Source organism: Choristoneura fumiferana, chromosome Z (genome assembly GCF_025370935.1).
Source record: "Choristoneura fumiferana chromosome Z, NRCan_CFum_1, whole genome shotgun sequence".
NCBI lineage: Eukaryota > Metazoa > Arthropoda > Insecta > Lepidoptera > Tortricidae > Choristoneura > Choristoneura fumiferana.
Genome location: NC_133472.1, coordinates 10491414 through 10507248, shown reverse-complemented (window position 1 = coordinate 10507248; position 15835 = coordinate 10491414). Strand labels below are relative to the sequence as shown.

Here is a 15835-nt window from a genome sequence, read left to right as displayed (position 1 = left end):
AAATATGTAATTTTAATAATAACAACACAGTAACCCTTTTGCGGAACATAAAAGCACACACTAGTATTAAACCAAAACATGGTTTTTAAAAGTAATTATTCTATAGAGACCTAAATACATATACATTTACCTAAAGGCCTTTTTTGCGGACGGAGGGTTGGTTAATTAATGTCGAAAGAGGGCTGCTAACGACACGCTGCTGGGGCGGGGCTATCATTTAGATAAAACTAGTTAAATCATACTTAATATGTATAATGAAGCTTACTCAAATAATATTTTGTCTAAAGCTTTTATGTTTTTCACCATGAAATCATATAGTCGTACTTGTTTAGCAGTCGACCCGTCCGACATTCGATAATTACCTATGAGTAACCAGTTGCGTAAAAGGCACAATGTACATTATTGTTAGAGATTCATACATAGACCTAATAATAAGGAGAATAGAAATTTCATGCGGATTACAAGTGCGGGGCGTACGATATGGCTGAAAAACTACATATTTATTTTCCGAACTAAACCTTTAATGGATTTAATTGCTCAAAAATATTGGGTCATGTCATTGCACGGATTATGGGTAAAAAACCGGCCAAGAGCGTGTCGGAAACGCCCGAAATAGGGTTCCGTTGCCATTACGAAAAAAATAAATAATATTTTTCTAAGGATTTCGTATTTTGTACGGAATATTCCAAGTTTAGGTGTATTTTATACCTTAGGCTGCTATTTACTCTTAAACTACTAATAATTCTCAAGAAAACTTAACCGTTATAGTTTTTCTCGTAAGTTTGACATACTTACTACCATCCTGAATTTTTTCAAATTTTTCCACCCACCAGTTTAAATTTTAGAGGGGAGGACGCTCGATTTTAATGAAAATTTGCACTTTGATGTTGAATATTTTGCAAACAAATCACTGAATCCAAAAACCGTTTTAGCAACCCCCTAATTTAAAAAAACCTATCCAACGATACCCAACACTACAAGATTGGATGAGAAAAAAAAAACACCCCCACTTTACGTCTATGGGAGGTACTCCAAAAAAAATTTTTTTTTATTGCAACCTTTTTGCCGGCATAGTTTACATATATATATTCGTGCAAAATTACAGCGTTTTAGCATTGATAGTCCCTGAGCAAAGCTGCGGACGGACAGACAGACAGACATAGCGAAACTATAAGGGTTCCGTTTTTGCCATTTTTGCCATGGAACCCTAAAAAAAGGTTACGTTTAATTGGTGAGTATGCCGTAATTTATTAAACACAACAAAGACACAAAAAAGTAGCCACACCGGTGCTAAACGAATATTATTTCTACTTCTAGTAATCTATTAAAACTCAGTCTACCACCTTTTTAATTTCATTTCATATCAATTATTATTATTATTATATTATTATTATTTTCCTACATTCTTACTCATCTAGAGGAAGGTGAAAAGTGAAGCTGCAACATAGAATCACCGCGTACCTGAGCTTGACTTAGCGGCTTTACTAAGTGGTGAAGGAGCCCAAATTGCGAGGTGACGACACCAACATAAATTACCCTGTGATATAGGGCGATGGCGGAGACATCTGTTTCTCGGGTCGCTGGGAACATTACCTTCGCGACGGGCCGGATATATATATATGCGCTTTAATAACAGCCAAAGCGACACCAATTAACTCTAATCCGCGTTAATTGTGATAAGTTTTTTTTTTGTATAAGATATTCCCGCGTAATTTCATGACAATCGCAATGCATCTCTAGGTTTTACGACCTACTAAGGTGAGTAATAAAACTATAACCCGCGTACTGGCTTGAGGCATTGACATTGAACTATCGAAATATATCGTCTACTTAGACGGCAAGAACAAAGGGGATTTTAATAATCAAGGGCATGTCTTAACGCACAGATAGTTTACAATGTTAGTAGTAGAAGGATATTGGTCACCCTATCAATTTTTCTATTCAATAAAAAGTCACTGTATTGTATGAAATACTTAATCGACAGTGTTCAATTTGTGTCTACCGATATAGTACCCATAGATATTTGTTCTTTTATTTATTTTATTTCTCCAATTTACTAATTATTATTTTGAAATTCACTGCAATCATTTGTCTGTCATAAATTGAGTCTTACTCGTAGAACGGACATTGACGAACATGTACAGTCGAACAAATTGAATCATGACCCAGGGTGGTGTGCTACTAATGTCACGTTGACATGTCATACTTTTTACAAGGAAATCGTAGTGAAAGGTTCAACCCTGGGTCAATTTGTTCGACTGTACAACTGTACAACTTAGTACTTACAAATAACGAGTAATTGGCAAGACTTTGAAGCATTGTTTTATTCTCTGATCAAGCATATTGACCTCAATGTATGTATGTCATAGGTACGTAAGTATCAGAAACTGCCAGAAGAGTGATAGATTGCTCTGCAAGAGAGAAACCTACATCACAAAATTAAACTTTTAAAACGAATCGTGGGATAGGTACTTTGACGGAAATCCTAAAATGTACTCTCAACTTTTCCCCTCCAAAGGTACATGCTTATAACGTGGCATGCTATTACGCGCTGTCATGACATGACATGGCTTAATGCTTGCGTAGGTATCCTTAAAAGAGATTTGTCATTGTTTTAATAGGTTGCTATACTCTGACATTTCTAAAGTTAAAGTAACATATACAATTAATTTATTCTGTCTGCTTTTACTGAAGAAACTAAAGGAGACAGTCTAGGGCCTGGTGGTACATACTGTGGGTTTTATAACAAAATGTAGCCCCAGATTTAAACTGGTCTTGATACGGGTTTTATGCTAGTAGCAGCGACTGCTCTAGGCTTGCTTGTATCGATTCAAAGGGGATGAATTTTCACTAAAACTGAAATATTTGGCGAATTAGCTGGCAAATATTGTTACCCATAACTTCTGACGGAAAAACATAATATGAAAAAGCGGAAATTAAATTTACGATGTTGTAAAATTCTTCTGAATTATTTGTAATTGTCTTCGCACCCGCAGCGGCAGTCACCCGTCGCGGTGCCGCCGCACGCGCTGTTGCAACCTCACTCTTTCTAGTTTCTACACATTTACCAATCCGAAACGCACACATTTGGGTCGCGCGAATACTTTGAAATCGTTTTTCCTGATTTCATTATTGCTTCTAAGGATTTACGGCGCTGTCATAACCGCCTAAAGAATGAGGCAAGGTAAGGCACGAGTACTTGTTTTCATATAGGTACACTCGTGCCTTTTGTGGGTTTATCTTATGACAACTAGGTACTATACGCGTAGGTATCTACCATGTTTTCAATCTAAAGAGGCGATGCTTAATTATTTCAAATAAAATTGATTGATGCTAGTAACTGATTTTTTTTAGTCCTAAGGCAAAATAAAGTTGCACCTATATCAAAAAAAAATGACTACAAAAAACCGCATGAATATAATTTACTACCAGTTTGAAGTTGGTGCTTCAGCTGGTGACAGTCCAATAGATATAGGATATATATAGGTAAGGTCCATTGGTCCACTCCTGCTGGGTCGTTCTGAGACTTCAAACTGGTAAAATAGAAAATTATTAATCATGGTTATTTTGTAGTAGATTAAATTTTTGCTTACAATTTTTTTCTTTTTTAGTGTAAGTACAATGGCTTAATGTCAACTGCTCGATACCTTTTACTAAAGATTGCTTTTTCCAATGCAGAGACTTTAATTGTTACTGAGTCCCCCTAGTGTTTCACCTCCCGTTCCACTTCACTATATGCGTTGTGACAAGTATAAATTGCTTAGTAACTGTGTTAAAGTAATTGGATATCAATCCGTGAAATACTTGTTATTGAATAGTTCCACGGGGCTACTGTGGTTTTCCTCATCAGTTCCACTTCAACAATGGTATTTTCCAAAAACAAATGCACGAGTTACTACTAAATATACCCAAATCACCAATGGGTGGCTACAATATTTGAGAAGTTCCCTCGATTTCTCTAGGATTCACTCAATAATTCCTGACTTAGTGACAATAAAGCCTAATTAAAAGTATTTCCACTCCAACGTAAAAAAAATATAATTAACGGAGTTTCGAGGTAACAAAGCAAAAAACAACTGAATTGATAACTACCTGCTTTTCTGAAGTCGGTTAAATACTAGACAAGTGACACATTCAGAAAGAATCCGCGTAACACTCGCCAAATAACCTTGTTCTCACTATTCATAACTTTCTAAAAGAAATTTTTTACATATTTACATATCGAATTACGTCCGTTGCCGAGTGTTTGCTCATCTAATATTGATCACCCATACAAATGATTATGTCCGCTAAGATGTTTAAATGTAAGATTATGTTGTTTGCTAATAAATAAATACAAAGCGACGTTTGACGCCTTACATTAATGAACGAGTGTTTATATAACAACTACTTTCGGGTATTATAAATTATAATACGGGTTTGGTTTTTCAAATTCGTTCCTGTTCTGTTAAGTAGGTAATAAGAAAAATAAAATTGAATGATTAAAAAACCTTAATACACTGAAGGAAGCCAAAGGGTAATCCTATATAATAAAGAGCTTTGACGAATCGAATTGAAGCGAAACGGAGGCGAATTAAATATCTTTAGCTAACTTTGCAGTTGTATAGTTGACCCTCACTAAGTAGCACTAAACAAATTTTAAAGTTAATATGTAAAGGTATCCCCCTGAGCTTCCCGGCACTGAAAAGCTGAGAATGTACGTAAAACTTAAATTTACTTATAAAATCTATGCTTAACCCAAATTACTTGCTTAAAGTACATACTTGCCAACAAAGCTTTTACCAAAAAGTTTCTCCAGACATTTCGCAGGAGATAACTCAAACAACTTTTTTTCTTTTTAAGCATAGTACATAAATAAGTTGTAATAACAGGTTTAAATACGTTTGAGACATAACTGTTAATTTTTCAGCTCGTGTTAATTTTATTCCTCCAGTTTTTTTAATGCTTAATCCACTAATTAAGTAGCAATGTATCAACGAAGTAATGTATAACAATGTGTGTGTAGTAACGTATACATGCTGTACGTCTGTTTAAAAAAAGGCTCGATAATGATCTCGATGAAAAAATTCGCGCGTGCGCTTCAGGGCTGCCACACGGCGGCCCGCACCGAAAATGTGATTTTACTCATAATCAAGAGTGGAGTGAAGCTAAACCACTGCCGTTGCCCACTTGTCTGCACATCCGGTCTGTACATTTTAGAAATGAGGCAAACAGTGATGGCTATAAGCCAAAAGTCGTTCCACCAGCCTTAGTAAAGTTAAAAAGAGTACCTATCTACCTATGTTGGGTTGGAAAGGGTTCTGCTATACATACTGTAGTCTTTGGGGTTTTGGCCATTCCGTAATTCCAGAGTGACTTCACGAAAGGAAGTGGGTTCGCAATTCAACAAATTACCTTTATGTTAGTTCAGGGGAGGGCTGTACTTGTACAACAGCGTAAGTTACGAAAAGAAGAACAAAAGGGGGATAAAATAAATAAATATATATAAATATCATGGGACAATTAACACCAAAATGTAGTAAGTACCTACCTATTTTTTTTGACTGCATATTGTCAATTTAATCCTTTAAATCAAATTCATGCCCCTTGCTTTCATTCGGTAGTTACCAAATGGACAATCGGACATGTATTAAAGGCGGTGAGCAGAAAATAGTGTATACTACAGATTGTGTAGGTATATGTATGAAGGTTTTACTTTTCATTGCCTTAGCCAAAAAATTGACAACTACACTCAGTTTTAGTTACAGTAGTGTAGTTTATATATTAGGGTTTGACCGCACAATTAAAAAAAAAACGATTTGAAGTTTGAAAAACCAGAACAATTCGATTTTAAAACAGGAAGCGAGCGGTTAACAATTTTTCAAATAATATGTAGAAAAAACATGTATAATACAAAAAGGCTCCAATTTTTAAAATACTACCTTATCTGGGTGCTTGAAAAATCAAGACGCTTCTTAAAAAGTATCCAGTAGCCCCAGGATACCCCAAAAAGCAGGACATAATATCATAAGGCATATTATATATACTCACAGATATATACATATATACATATGTAAGAAAACAGGACAGTTACCAACCCTAGTTTGTATAAGAGTTGGTTTTAGGTATGACGTCTAAGTTAAGTGTTGACATATTTAGTGATGGCATTGATAACCCTAGAGCTGACCCAGATGAGCCGGCGACCTGCTGGCTGCACCGGGCTTTCTGTAGGTACTTCTTGTTCAACTGCAGTTATGTAATCAGATACAAAGAGAGGCTGCACGCACGCCGCGATTATAAAACAACTAAATTAATCTCCGCCGACTTCGCTATTAGAGTACTTACTATTTAATGGACAAGTAATGTACAAAATTGGGTTACGTTTGTACCTATCAACAATGCTTACAAATTTACACAAGGCGAACTTCATTTCACTACGGACCCACAGGATTTTGTGTTGTGAGTTAATTTATTTGTCACGATATTTCGCGCTATTCAATATAAATAATTACTTAAAAGAAATTGTTTCGTGATTTTGTTGTTTTCTGTAAACAGTTATAGCTGTTAGACAGTAACTTCACCTGTTACCGTTTATGATAGGTACTTTGATAAATTGCAGACATAAAACGGAATAATTTACATTAAAGGGCTGCCCGCGACTGAATTTGTAAATATTACTGAAAACAAAAGAAATGTTCGCCCCGTTTTCTTCACACTTCTCCGGGTTGTATTTTTATAGCTGCCGCGTCTTATTGAGATTCATTTTGTAACTAGAAGCATGCACGGCCGCACATTACAACTCATCGTTTACAACCGAGCAAATTGTGGGTAAAAGTCTGAGTTTACCGATTGCGACGTGAGGTTTTCCTTTTACAATTTAAGCTTCTTGTTCATTATTCATGCGCGTTTTTCGCACAATTACCTAAATCCATTACTCTCTTTTTAATGGCCTTCATTTCACCATGGATAAATTCTTGCAAGTTTTCGCATGGCAAGCAGATAAAAACACGCTTAGCTTTGTTCAAATACAATATTACCTACATGACAGCTGCGCTTAGATAACTTATGCTTTTTTTTGTAAATAACTTACTTTTGGAAGCCCATACTTTTCCGCTGTTGAGCGCTGTGAAGTAGGTGTTGAGGTCGTGCTTGCATTGATCTGGAAGGGCGATGCCTTCCTTGTTGACATATTCCGGCCAGTCGTGGTGATCCATCAGGGTTCTAAGCCACCCCATTAGAGATTGTCCTTTAGAAACCTCCATCGAAGTAGTGTTCACGTTTGCACCCACCACACTCACAAGCACTAAAATCGTCACAAAAAACATAGTTTTGGGTTCTCTGTACAGTTTATGACACATCCTGTAGGTCAATTATTGGGCATCTTTATCTTGGTCCTTTAAAACACGGTGGTCTGGTGAACTGAAAATAATAAAAAAAGTTTTAGGTTCTATTTCTACCACTTCACTATAACTACATATATTATGATTTTGACTCAGATATGTGAATAATATTACAGAACTCGATAAACATACTAGGTACTCTTTAAATCGTTAGAGAAGAAGAATTATCGCCCCCATACTAATAAAAAACCTAAATTGCTGAAACGTAAGCGGAATTTTCGGCATTATAAAGCGAAAACTTGAAAAATAACGGACTAACTTTATGGAAACTTGCTGAGGATCTACAATGTGTAGATTCTACATGAAAGCTATTTCGGGGCGCATTTTTAATATTATTTCCCATTTTGATCCAACTCTTTATGAAAAGTAAAGATAATAATTTCTAGAGAAAATTACATTATTTCTTGTTGCACGAAACTCACAGTGAACGCTCGGGAGCTATGCTTGGAATGGTGCCTCGTAAAGACATCGTGAATGACTCCTTACCTTACCACCACTAAACAACGTATCGCTAGGAAAATAGCAACAAAATAGCAATTAAAAACCAGCTCTACCTATATTTACAGACGAAGGTGCCGCTTAGTGCGTGTAACAGTCTGTAAATATATGTAAGATTATTTAAATGAAGACGAAACGCCAAATAAAATACAGATCTCTCTTGTTTAATTTTCGGGCTTTTAATATCTGATGTATGTTTTAGTTATGTTAGTTATGGTGTATGTTTTGTTATGTTTTGTTTTTTTTTGGTTTTTCTATGCATCTATATTTCAGTTTGTATTTTCGATATGGGTTTTACGGGATGACCGTAAAAGTAACAAAAAATTTGGAATTAAAATAAAAAATACAAAAAGATTCCAAAACAACAATCTTGTTTTGTTAGGGTCAAAGCAACTACTGAAATAGATATAAAATAATTATGTTATCTTTTTCCCATAATAGGACGAGTTAAACTGGCCCATAGAAATATATTACTATCGTGTAGCGGGATTCTTATATAAATAATCTTCTGAGTGTGCTCGACTTGAATATTTCAACGGCGAAATGAATTTCACAACAGCTGTGCTTAATTTTCGATTAAATGCAATTACCACGGTCCTAGAAAAATGCAACTAACATAATTTGGAAGCATGAGCGGCACTTTAGAATGTCGATCAATTTTAGTGAGGTTGGCTAATCGAATATACTGAAAATCTACTGGCTTTTAATGTGATATTACCTACCAATTGTACAGGTAAGTAACCATCCACGATGTTTGTTTTACTCGTGCTCATTCATATCTATAATAGAAGTTAATTTTACTTTCTCTATAATGAAACGACACACTGGCGGCTGTTCGGAAGTTTTTTCGTTAAAATTAATGAGCGTGCAACACGGAGAGCGTTGAAAATTATTCTGAGAAACCTTATACAATCGAGACAATGGTCAATACATAATGGACCCTGACCTCACCTTTGTGGCTCCGTGGCTCCTAATTAATAATGACGCAGAGACACGGGAACAACAGAGCAATAGCTATCACACGCAGTGATTGCCTGCGCGGTATTACACTACCTACTTTATGCTACGCTCATAAAACCCTGCAAGAGTATTTTTAGACGGTAGAGGTGGTGATTTCTGTGGAGATTTCTTTTATTTTTCTTGCCAATGCCTTTCGGTGAGATAACGAACCGGTCCGTGATTAATAGGTATTTCTATTACCTGCATATTCATTAATAATTTATAAAGCCGTCTTAGGTTGGCCACCGGATAGCCAAGGATTAGAGAACTTGACTATGAAGCTTGAGGTCCCGGGTTCGAGCCCCGGTCGGGGCAGATATTTGTACAAATAGTACGATTGTCTTATTCGTACAAATCTTGCTTTGGACGTTTGATATATCATAATCTAAGGATGTATTTTTCTATATAAGTATGTTTATCCGTTGCTTAGTAGATACCTGTAGTAGGTACCTACAAGCTTTGCATAGTTTGAGACTAACTATGTCGTAAATTGTTCCAATGCTATATTCAATTTTATTTATACTAGTTTTATTTATATTTGTATTGAATTCACACCGGCGGGCTGGAAGATAGTTTTTTTTTTCATGACTAAACTCGTAATAAGTATGAGGTATCGTTGGGTCAGTGGCGTAGCTATCGTATGGCCAGGTGGTGCAGTGCACTGTGTTGGGTAGTACTTTCAAAAACATTTCAAGTTTCTTAATACCATTTTTCAATTTAGTCTAATTCTGTTTGCTTAATATTCAGCTTTAAAGTGCTGTTCTTTTCTTAGAGGCAAGTGTCCCCCAACAAGCTACCTAAATCGCTGGTTTGAAAAATCTGAAAAAATAAAAATAGGTAAGTAAATACCTTTAAGAGCCGTGGTGGCCTAGTGGTTTGACCTATCGCCTCTCAAACAGAGGGTCGTGGGTTCAAACCCCGGCTCGCACCTCTGAGTTTTTCCAAATTCATGTGCGGAATTACATTTGAAATTTACCACGAGCTATGCGGTGAAGGAAAACATCGTGAGGAACCTGCGAAGCAATTCAATGGTGCGTGTGAAGTTCCCAATCCGCACTGGGCCCGCGTGGGAACTATGGCCCAAGCCCTCTTGTTCTGAGAGGAGGCCTGTGCCCATCAGTGGAACGTATATAAGCTGGGATGATGGATGATGAATACCTTTAAGACATGTTCGGGATAAAATGGAAACTATCACAGTTTAAGGTTTACAAGTTAAGAAGTAAATCAAAACTTATTAAATATTCAATATTAAACGTACCAAATAAACTTAATATTGAATATTTGCGGCATATTATGTATTACTCGGAGGTCTGTATAGAACTACACTGCGCGTGACCGCTACGTAGCCTAGTAAATAGGTAACCTTTTCGTAGAAAGTCATAGTGTCATCGGATGCTTGACAAGGAAATTTATTACGTCACTTACTGTGAGAACGTTCTACGGTGGGTCAGGAATCAAATGTTCGACTGTAAATAACCTTTCTCATGCCCGTATTTTTCCTTCATAAAATTAAATTCACGGTTTGTAGGGAAAAGTTTATCCGCCCACAGATTTCCATCAGACGAATTTATCGTCATTTCCGGCATTGACAACTGACAGACTGCAATCTGCTCCCATAAATCTTCTACGGAACTAAACCCGGATTTATAATCCCATGGAAAAAAATAAACAAAGGTGTTGTCGTTATCAAAAAACATTTGCAGAATTCAAGATATTTTATTCTTTCTACATTTGCCAGAAATCGACTTCCCATTAAAAACCTGTATTTCTTAATCAAGATAAAATATTTTAATTTACTGATGAAAATCTTTACTTTGGTATTTACTACGCTTTGATATATTAATTTACAAAGAGAGTAGGTACTGTTTTCGTATGCATAATTTATTTATTGTCCTGGTATTACACCCGGGTTTTTAAGCTGTGGGCCGCTCGACGCGAGACGTCACTCAATGCACTAAACTTCGAGACTGAACTCGTAATCGTTTTTCAGTAACTCTTGTTCTGTTATTTTTTTTACTGTCGACATTGTTGTTATATTTTTATTGTAGTTGAGTTGTTCATGGTTACGTTTTCCGCTGTTTTTCGTTCATTTTTGTATGAAAGGATGGACTCCGGTCCAAGTACTTCTCGGTCAAAAGACGACTTGTAAGTTGTCTCCCATAAAAACGGCTATTCTATTGAAAATAGAAAAATACATGGCAACAACAGAACTTTATATAATATTTTCTAGTCGGCCCATACCTTGAATTCCCCTGAAATGTCACTTTGACAATGACGAAACTTTGTTCACATTTTTTCCTTTAAAAATCCGGGTTTACAAAAGTGATTTACATTATTTTTATGTACAATCGGACGAGTTTCATCTTGACCCATTTTGGAACCCTTTCATAATAAATGTCGTCATGACATTGCAGTGCCTTGACAAGGGTAATCATTAAATATTTAGTGCGAAATCGATCCACGTGTTGAGATGATTCAACTGGTTCGAGTACCTACAGTCGTTTTTTTTTTAGAGCAATATTTCTCTCAAGATACCGATACATTTTTATTGGTCTTGATTAACTACACTTAGGGGCTGTTTCACCATCCATTGATTAGTGTTAACTGACGGTTAAATGTGATGCCGTCTCCGTCTATTCGAACAAAACAAATAGAGACGGCATCACATTTAGCCGTCAGTTAACACTAATCAATGGATGGTGAAACAGCCCCTTAATAGTGCATATACTTAACGTGGGACAATTGACATCAAAAGATCTTGTCCTAAACTAAACAAACAAAGCTTGTACTATGGCAGCGTACAGCTGATATCGTCACTACTTTGAAAGAGATCCGACTTGCACTTGGCCGATTTTTTGAATTATTCAGGTTCTGTACGTACAGTCGAGTAAATTAAATCACGTACCAGGGTGGAATCTTTTCTTAATCAATTTCGTCATGATTTCTTTAGCAGATGTATGGAATGTCAATATGACATTAGTACCATAAAGGTACGTGATTTAATTTCCTTGACTGTACATCACTAAAAATCTAACTGACTTGGTCAAGGTGGATACGTATCATATTATTACATTATGTATAAAATTAATAAACATGTGTGTTCACAACTCATACGTTCAAAATATATAAAATACCGGATAATAATCGAAATCCAGAAAGTAGCTTTATCCTAATCATCGAAACGCATATCGACCTGCAATTAGTAAAATTGCGCTGTTTCTGATACCGGCTTTCTGATCTGATGCGAATAAATACCTAACATGGAAGGCTATGGTGAGAACTTCGTTTCGCTTCGCTCCTAGACTGGCCTGCTGCACCTAACCTATTTCAGTCGCTGCGGCCCCGGCCCACAATTTTGCCCAATCGATATACAGGACTACAATGAATCATCAAAATGCTTAATGTCGCGTCGCTGTTTATTTCTCGCCTCTTTTTTTTTAAAGCTGCACCCGTGTGTGTGCGTGGTAGGTATGTATGAATTTCAGCTATCTGTCAATTATGATTTTCCAGATACAGCCCTGTGACAGACAGACGGCCAGCGTAGCGAGAGTAACCGATACGGGACTGGATTCGATTTGTAGCATTCGAAGATGGCGGATGTAGACAATATCTAATTTTGCTAGTTCTGTTTCTTTGGCTTTGATAGTGCGGCGATCAACCTTAACAGTGAACAGTGATCCCAAAATTCTAAATTGCTCTCTTGTCTAACATTTTTTAATGCGCAAGTGGTCTCCACGTGGTTTCTGGAATTTTACTATCAAGTTGCAAAAACTACAATCACCGTACAACGAGCCTCTCAAAGAGAGTTTACCTCGACACTGGCGAAATTGTCCTATTAATTAGGACAGAACAGCCATATTTTAAAAGAGAAGAAGATGAAGGATACGGGACCCTAAATAGCAGCAGCAATGAGCCGAAGCTGCACTAATGAGCTAACTTTCCCGTTAATAGTTTTAAGTTAGGTTTAGAATAATGGGTAGTCTTAATAAGACAAAAGAGCTCCAGAAAGGAGGCAGTTAATTGAAGACCGGCTTTTTAATATAAACACGGCTCCGCTGAATACGGGATTGATGCTGAAACAACGCCGCTATTCGATGTTCCTGCTTTCCGTTCTTCTATTAACCCGCTACCAGCAACGAAAACTTTTCTCGCTTGTTTTATTTGAACAAATAGGGCCAAGTATGCGCCGTAAAAACAAAGGTTTAGCCCTATTTTAAAATGTTCAGCACATTTCATTTCATTTAAAATTTACCCTTATTGTTTCATCATGTCCGTCCGTCCACGGCTTCGTCTAGAGTAGAGACTCATAGCGAGCTGTCGTTTTGCGTGATTATTTGTTTATTTACATATAGGTATGCATCGTGTTATTTTTGATTTCAAATGAATTTAATTTCGACAAGACACTAGTGGCCTAATACTTACTGTTTTAAGAATAACCAAGAATTAACATAATTAATTATGCGCGGTAAAACAGTATAAAAGGTTTTTAATTTATGACGCTTTTTTAAAGCCCGTAGATAGGTATCTAAAGTCTTTCTGATTCAGACATTATTCAGCACAAGAGCCGATGTAACTCGCCAAGTTTTCGAAATTTACAATTTGAGCTTCAAGAATGAAGGAGAAGTTATATCAAGGATGCAAAAACGTTTTATTTCGGTTTGGCCAAAAATATAATTACTGGATGGTTTATCAATAAACTCAACTGCCTATCGCAATCAACAGAAATCAAGAATAACACAGCGTACATACTCGTATGTTAACTACGGTGCTAAAATGGTTTAATATTGTTTTAAAGAAAATTATCTGTATTTATTTTACGAGTATGTCATAGACATAGATAAGTGAGTTTAGCTATCTCAAAAACACATCTGTAAGAAAAAGTACGACGATGCAAATAGGTTACGCGTCACGTCATTCAAAAAAGTTGGGTACAGCTCTACCTACCTAAGTAGATATGTGAAAATTAGTCTCATTAGAATTATTTTACAGATTATTGGCACTGAATCTAATTTAGCCCTATTTAGTAAAGGTTAGCCGAACAGCAACAATTGAGCCAGATTTTCCAGTGAGTGTGACCAGTTGTTGATTATGTGTGTGTTGATGCTCAAATGTTTCACAATAAAGCGTCTATGCGGTTACAAACGGCATAGAATGACATAATTATATTTACACAGTTACCTACAAAGGCATTCTTTTCATTACCGCACTAGAGTTAGGAAACGAAGTATGCGTTACACGTGAGGTATGTACGTACTAGAAGAGATTTCGAAATTAATGGTTATGAAGTAATAATTGAATAAAGCTCTGCAGAGGCGGGGGTCGCGGTCGGCCGCGGTACATGGCTTTGGCATTTGATTGTTGCACTGCACATTGTGCTGTGTCCGCTCGGTAGTATATTGTAGTTTGCTGCAGTCAAGCGAAGCTCACTTGTTCAAGCACTACCGAGGGGGTCACTTTTATTGGAGCTCTATAAATGAACTAATTTTCAAGACAATGCGATCACTAGATGAGCGTTAAAATACACTTGCTAGGTTTGAAACGGACATCTTATACTTATATTTAATCGTTATCAGATTGTACTCGTATTTAACTTACATACATTCGAACATTGCGAGATAAAAGTTTAGTAACAATAACGATGGATGAGTATTTCGAATATCAAACTTGTATGGATAATATAATATAGTATAGCCTACTGAGTATTAAAATTTGAAAATATTCTCAGTTATGAAGAAAAACCGGCCAAGTGCGAGTCGGACTCGATGATTATCTATCCAGTGTTAAAGAGCCCTTCTTCTAAGCAAAACTTACGCAGTGTGGGGTCATTTTAGATAGTTACTAATTATATACATACATAAAAAAATCTTACTGATTGTCAGTACGATAATAACTCTACCTTCACGCCAAATTTAAAGTTTTTAGGACAACTGGAAATACCCTAATAGGTTTTGATTCCCCGGCAATTTAAAGAAACACGTTTTTGATGACTGTATCTTTTGATTATGTTGACGAAGCTTGATTTTTTCACTGCTTTAAGGGATAGCAGACTTAAAGTAGGAATAACAAAAAAAAAGTTAAATAAAATGGCTAGAACTCACTTTCGATAGACGAGATTGGGGCCAAAGAGAGGAAGAAGAGAGAGGCTTTTGCCCCGCAGCGGGACGCAATACGAGTATACCAATGCTATTAAAAAAAAAAAAATTGATAAATGTATATAATTAAAAATGAACCGACCACAAAAATGAAAATAATAATTTTCTACCAGTCTGAAGTCGGTGCCTCAGCACGAGCCAGCAGGAGTGGTCCTATAGTCGTCTACCTCACCTCCATACTATTTATAATTCAATCACTCCTGCTGCCTCGTGCTGAGGCACCGACTTCAGACTGGTAGAAAGCTATTTTCATGGTTTTTTGTAGTCGGTTCAACTTTTTGTTATTAAATTTTTTTTTTCACGATTTTTAGTGTCCTTAAAAGATTCAAGATACAATAGTTTAATGTCAACCGCTCATTACCTTTTACGAAAAATTGCTATTATTTCCGATACAGAGACGTTCATTATTAAGGAGTTCTGGTGCGATAAGGAGACTGGAGCTTTAATTGCTTACCAACTATGTTGAAGTAATTGAAATTCAACCCGCGAAATCACTTGTTATTGAGTAGTCGCTCCGTTTAGCAAAAGTGGTCTTCATCATCAGCTCCACTTCACCAAATGATGATTTTCAAGAGGAAATGCACGAGTTACTACTAAATATATCGAAATTACCATAGGTGTCCATACAATATTTGAAGAGGTCCCTCAATTTCCTGCATCCGATCCTGATTTGGGGCTTTAATTGAAAGCATTCCTGGACGAACGAAAAAAAATTTTTCAAATCGGCTCATAATAAACATAAAAAAAAGAAAAAAATACAACCGAATTGATAACCTCCTCCTTTTTTTGAAGTCTGTTAAAAAGGAT

The 15835-nt window shown here is 36.3% G+C and overlaps 1 protein-coding gene across 3 annotated transcripts in view; it reads right to left on the bottom strand.

Moving 5' to 3' along the window:
* LOC141426693 (nose resistant to fluoxetine protein 6-like) overlaps positions 1–15835 on the bottom strand; it is a 60091-nt gene that overhangs the window by 37629 nt on the left and 6627 nt on the right. The window contains exons 1-2 of one of the 3 annotated variants that reach the window (XM_074085823.1): positions 14975–15020; positions 7070–7398 (exon numbers count right to left, since the gene is read on the bottom strand). In XM_074085823.1, coding sequence (XP_073941924.1) covers positions 7070–7337 — 268 coding nt within the window. In that variant the 5' untranslated portion in view covers positions 7338–7398; positions 14975–15020. Of the gene's footprint in view, positions 1–7069; positions 7399–8828; positions 8912–14974; positions 15021–15835 lie in introns of those variants that run through there. The other 2 variants (XM_074085815.1, XM_074085807.1) reach the window with 2 other exon arrangements.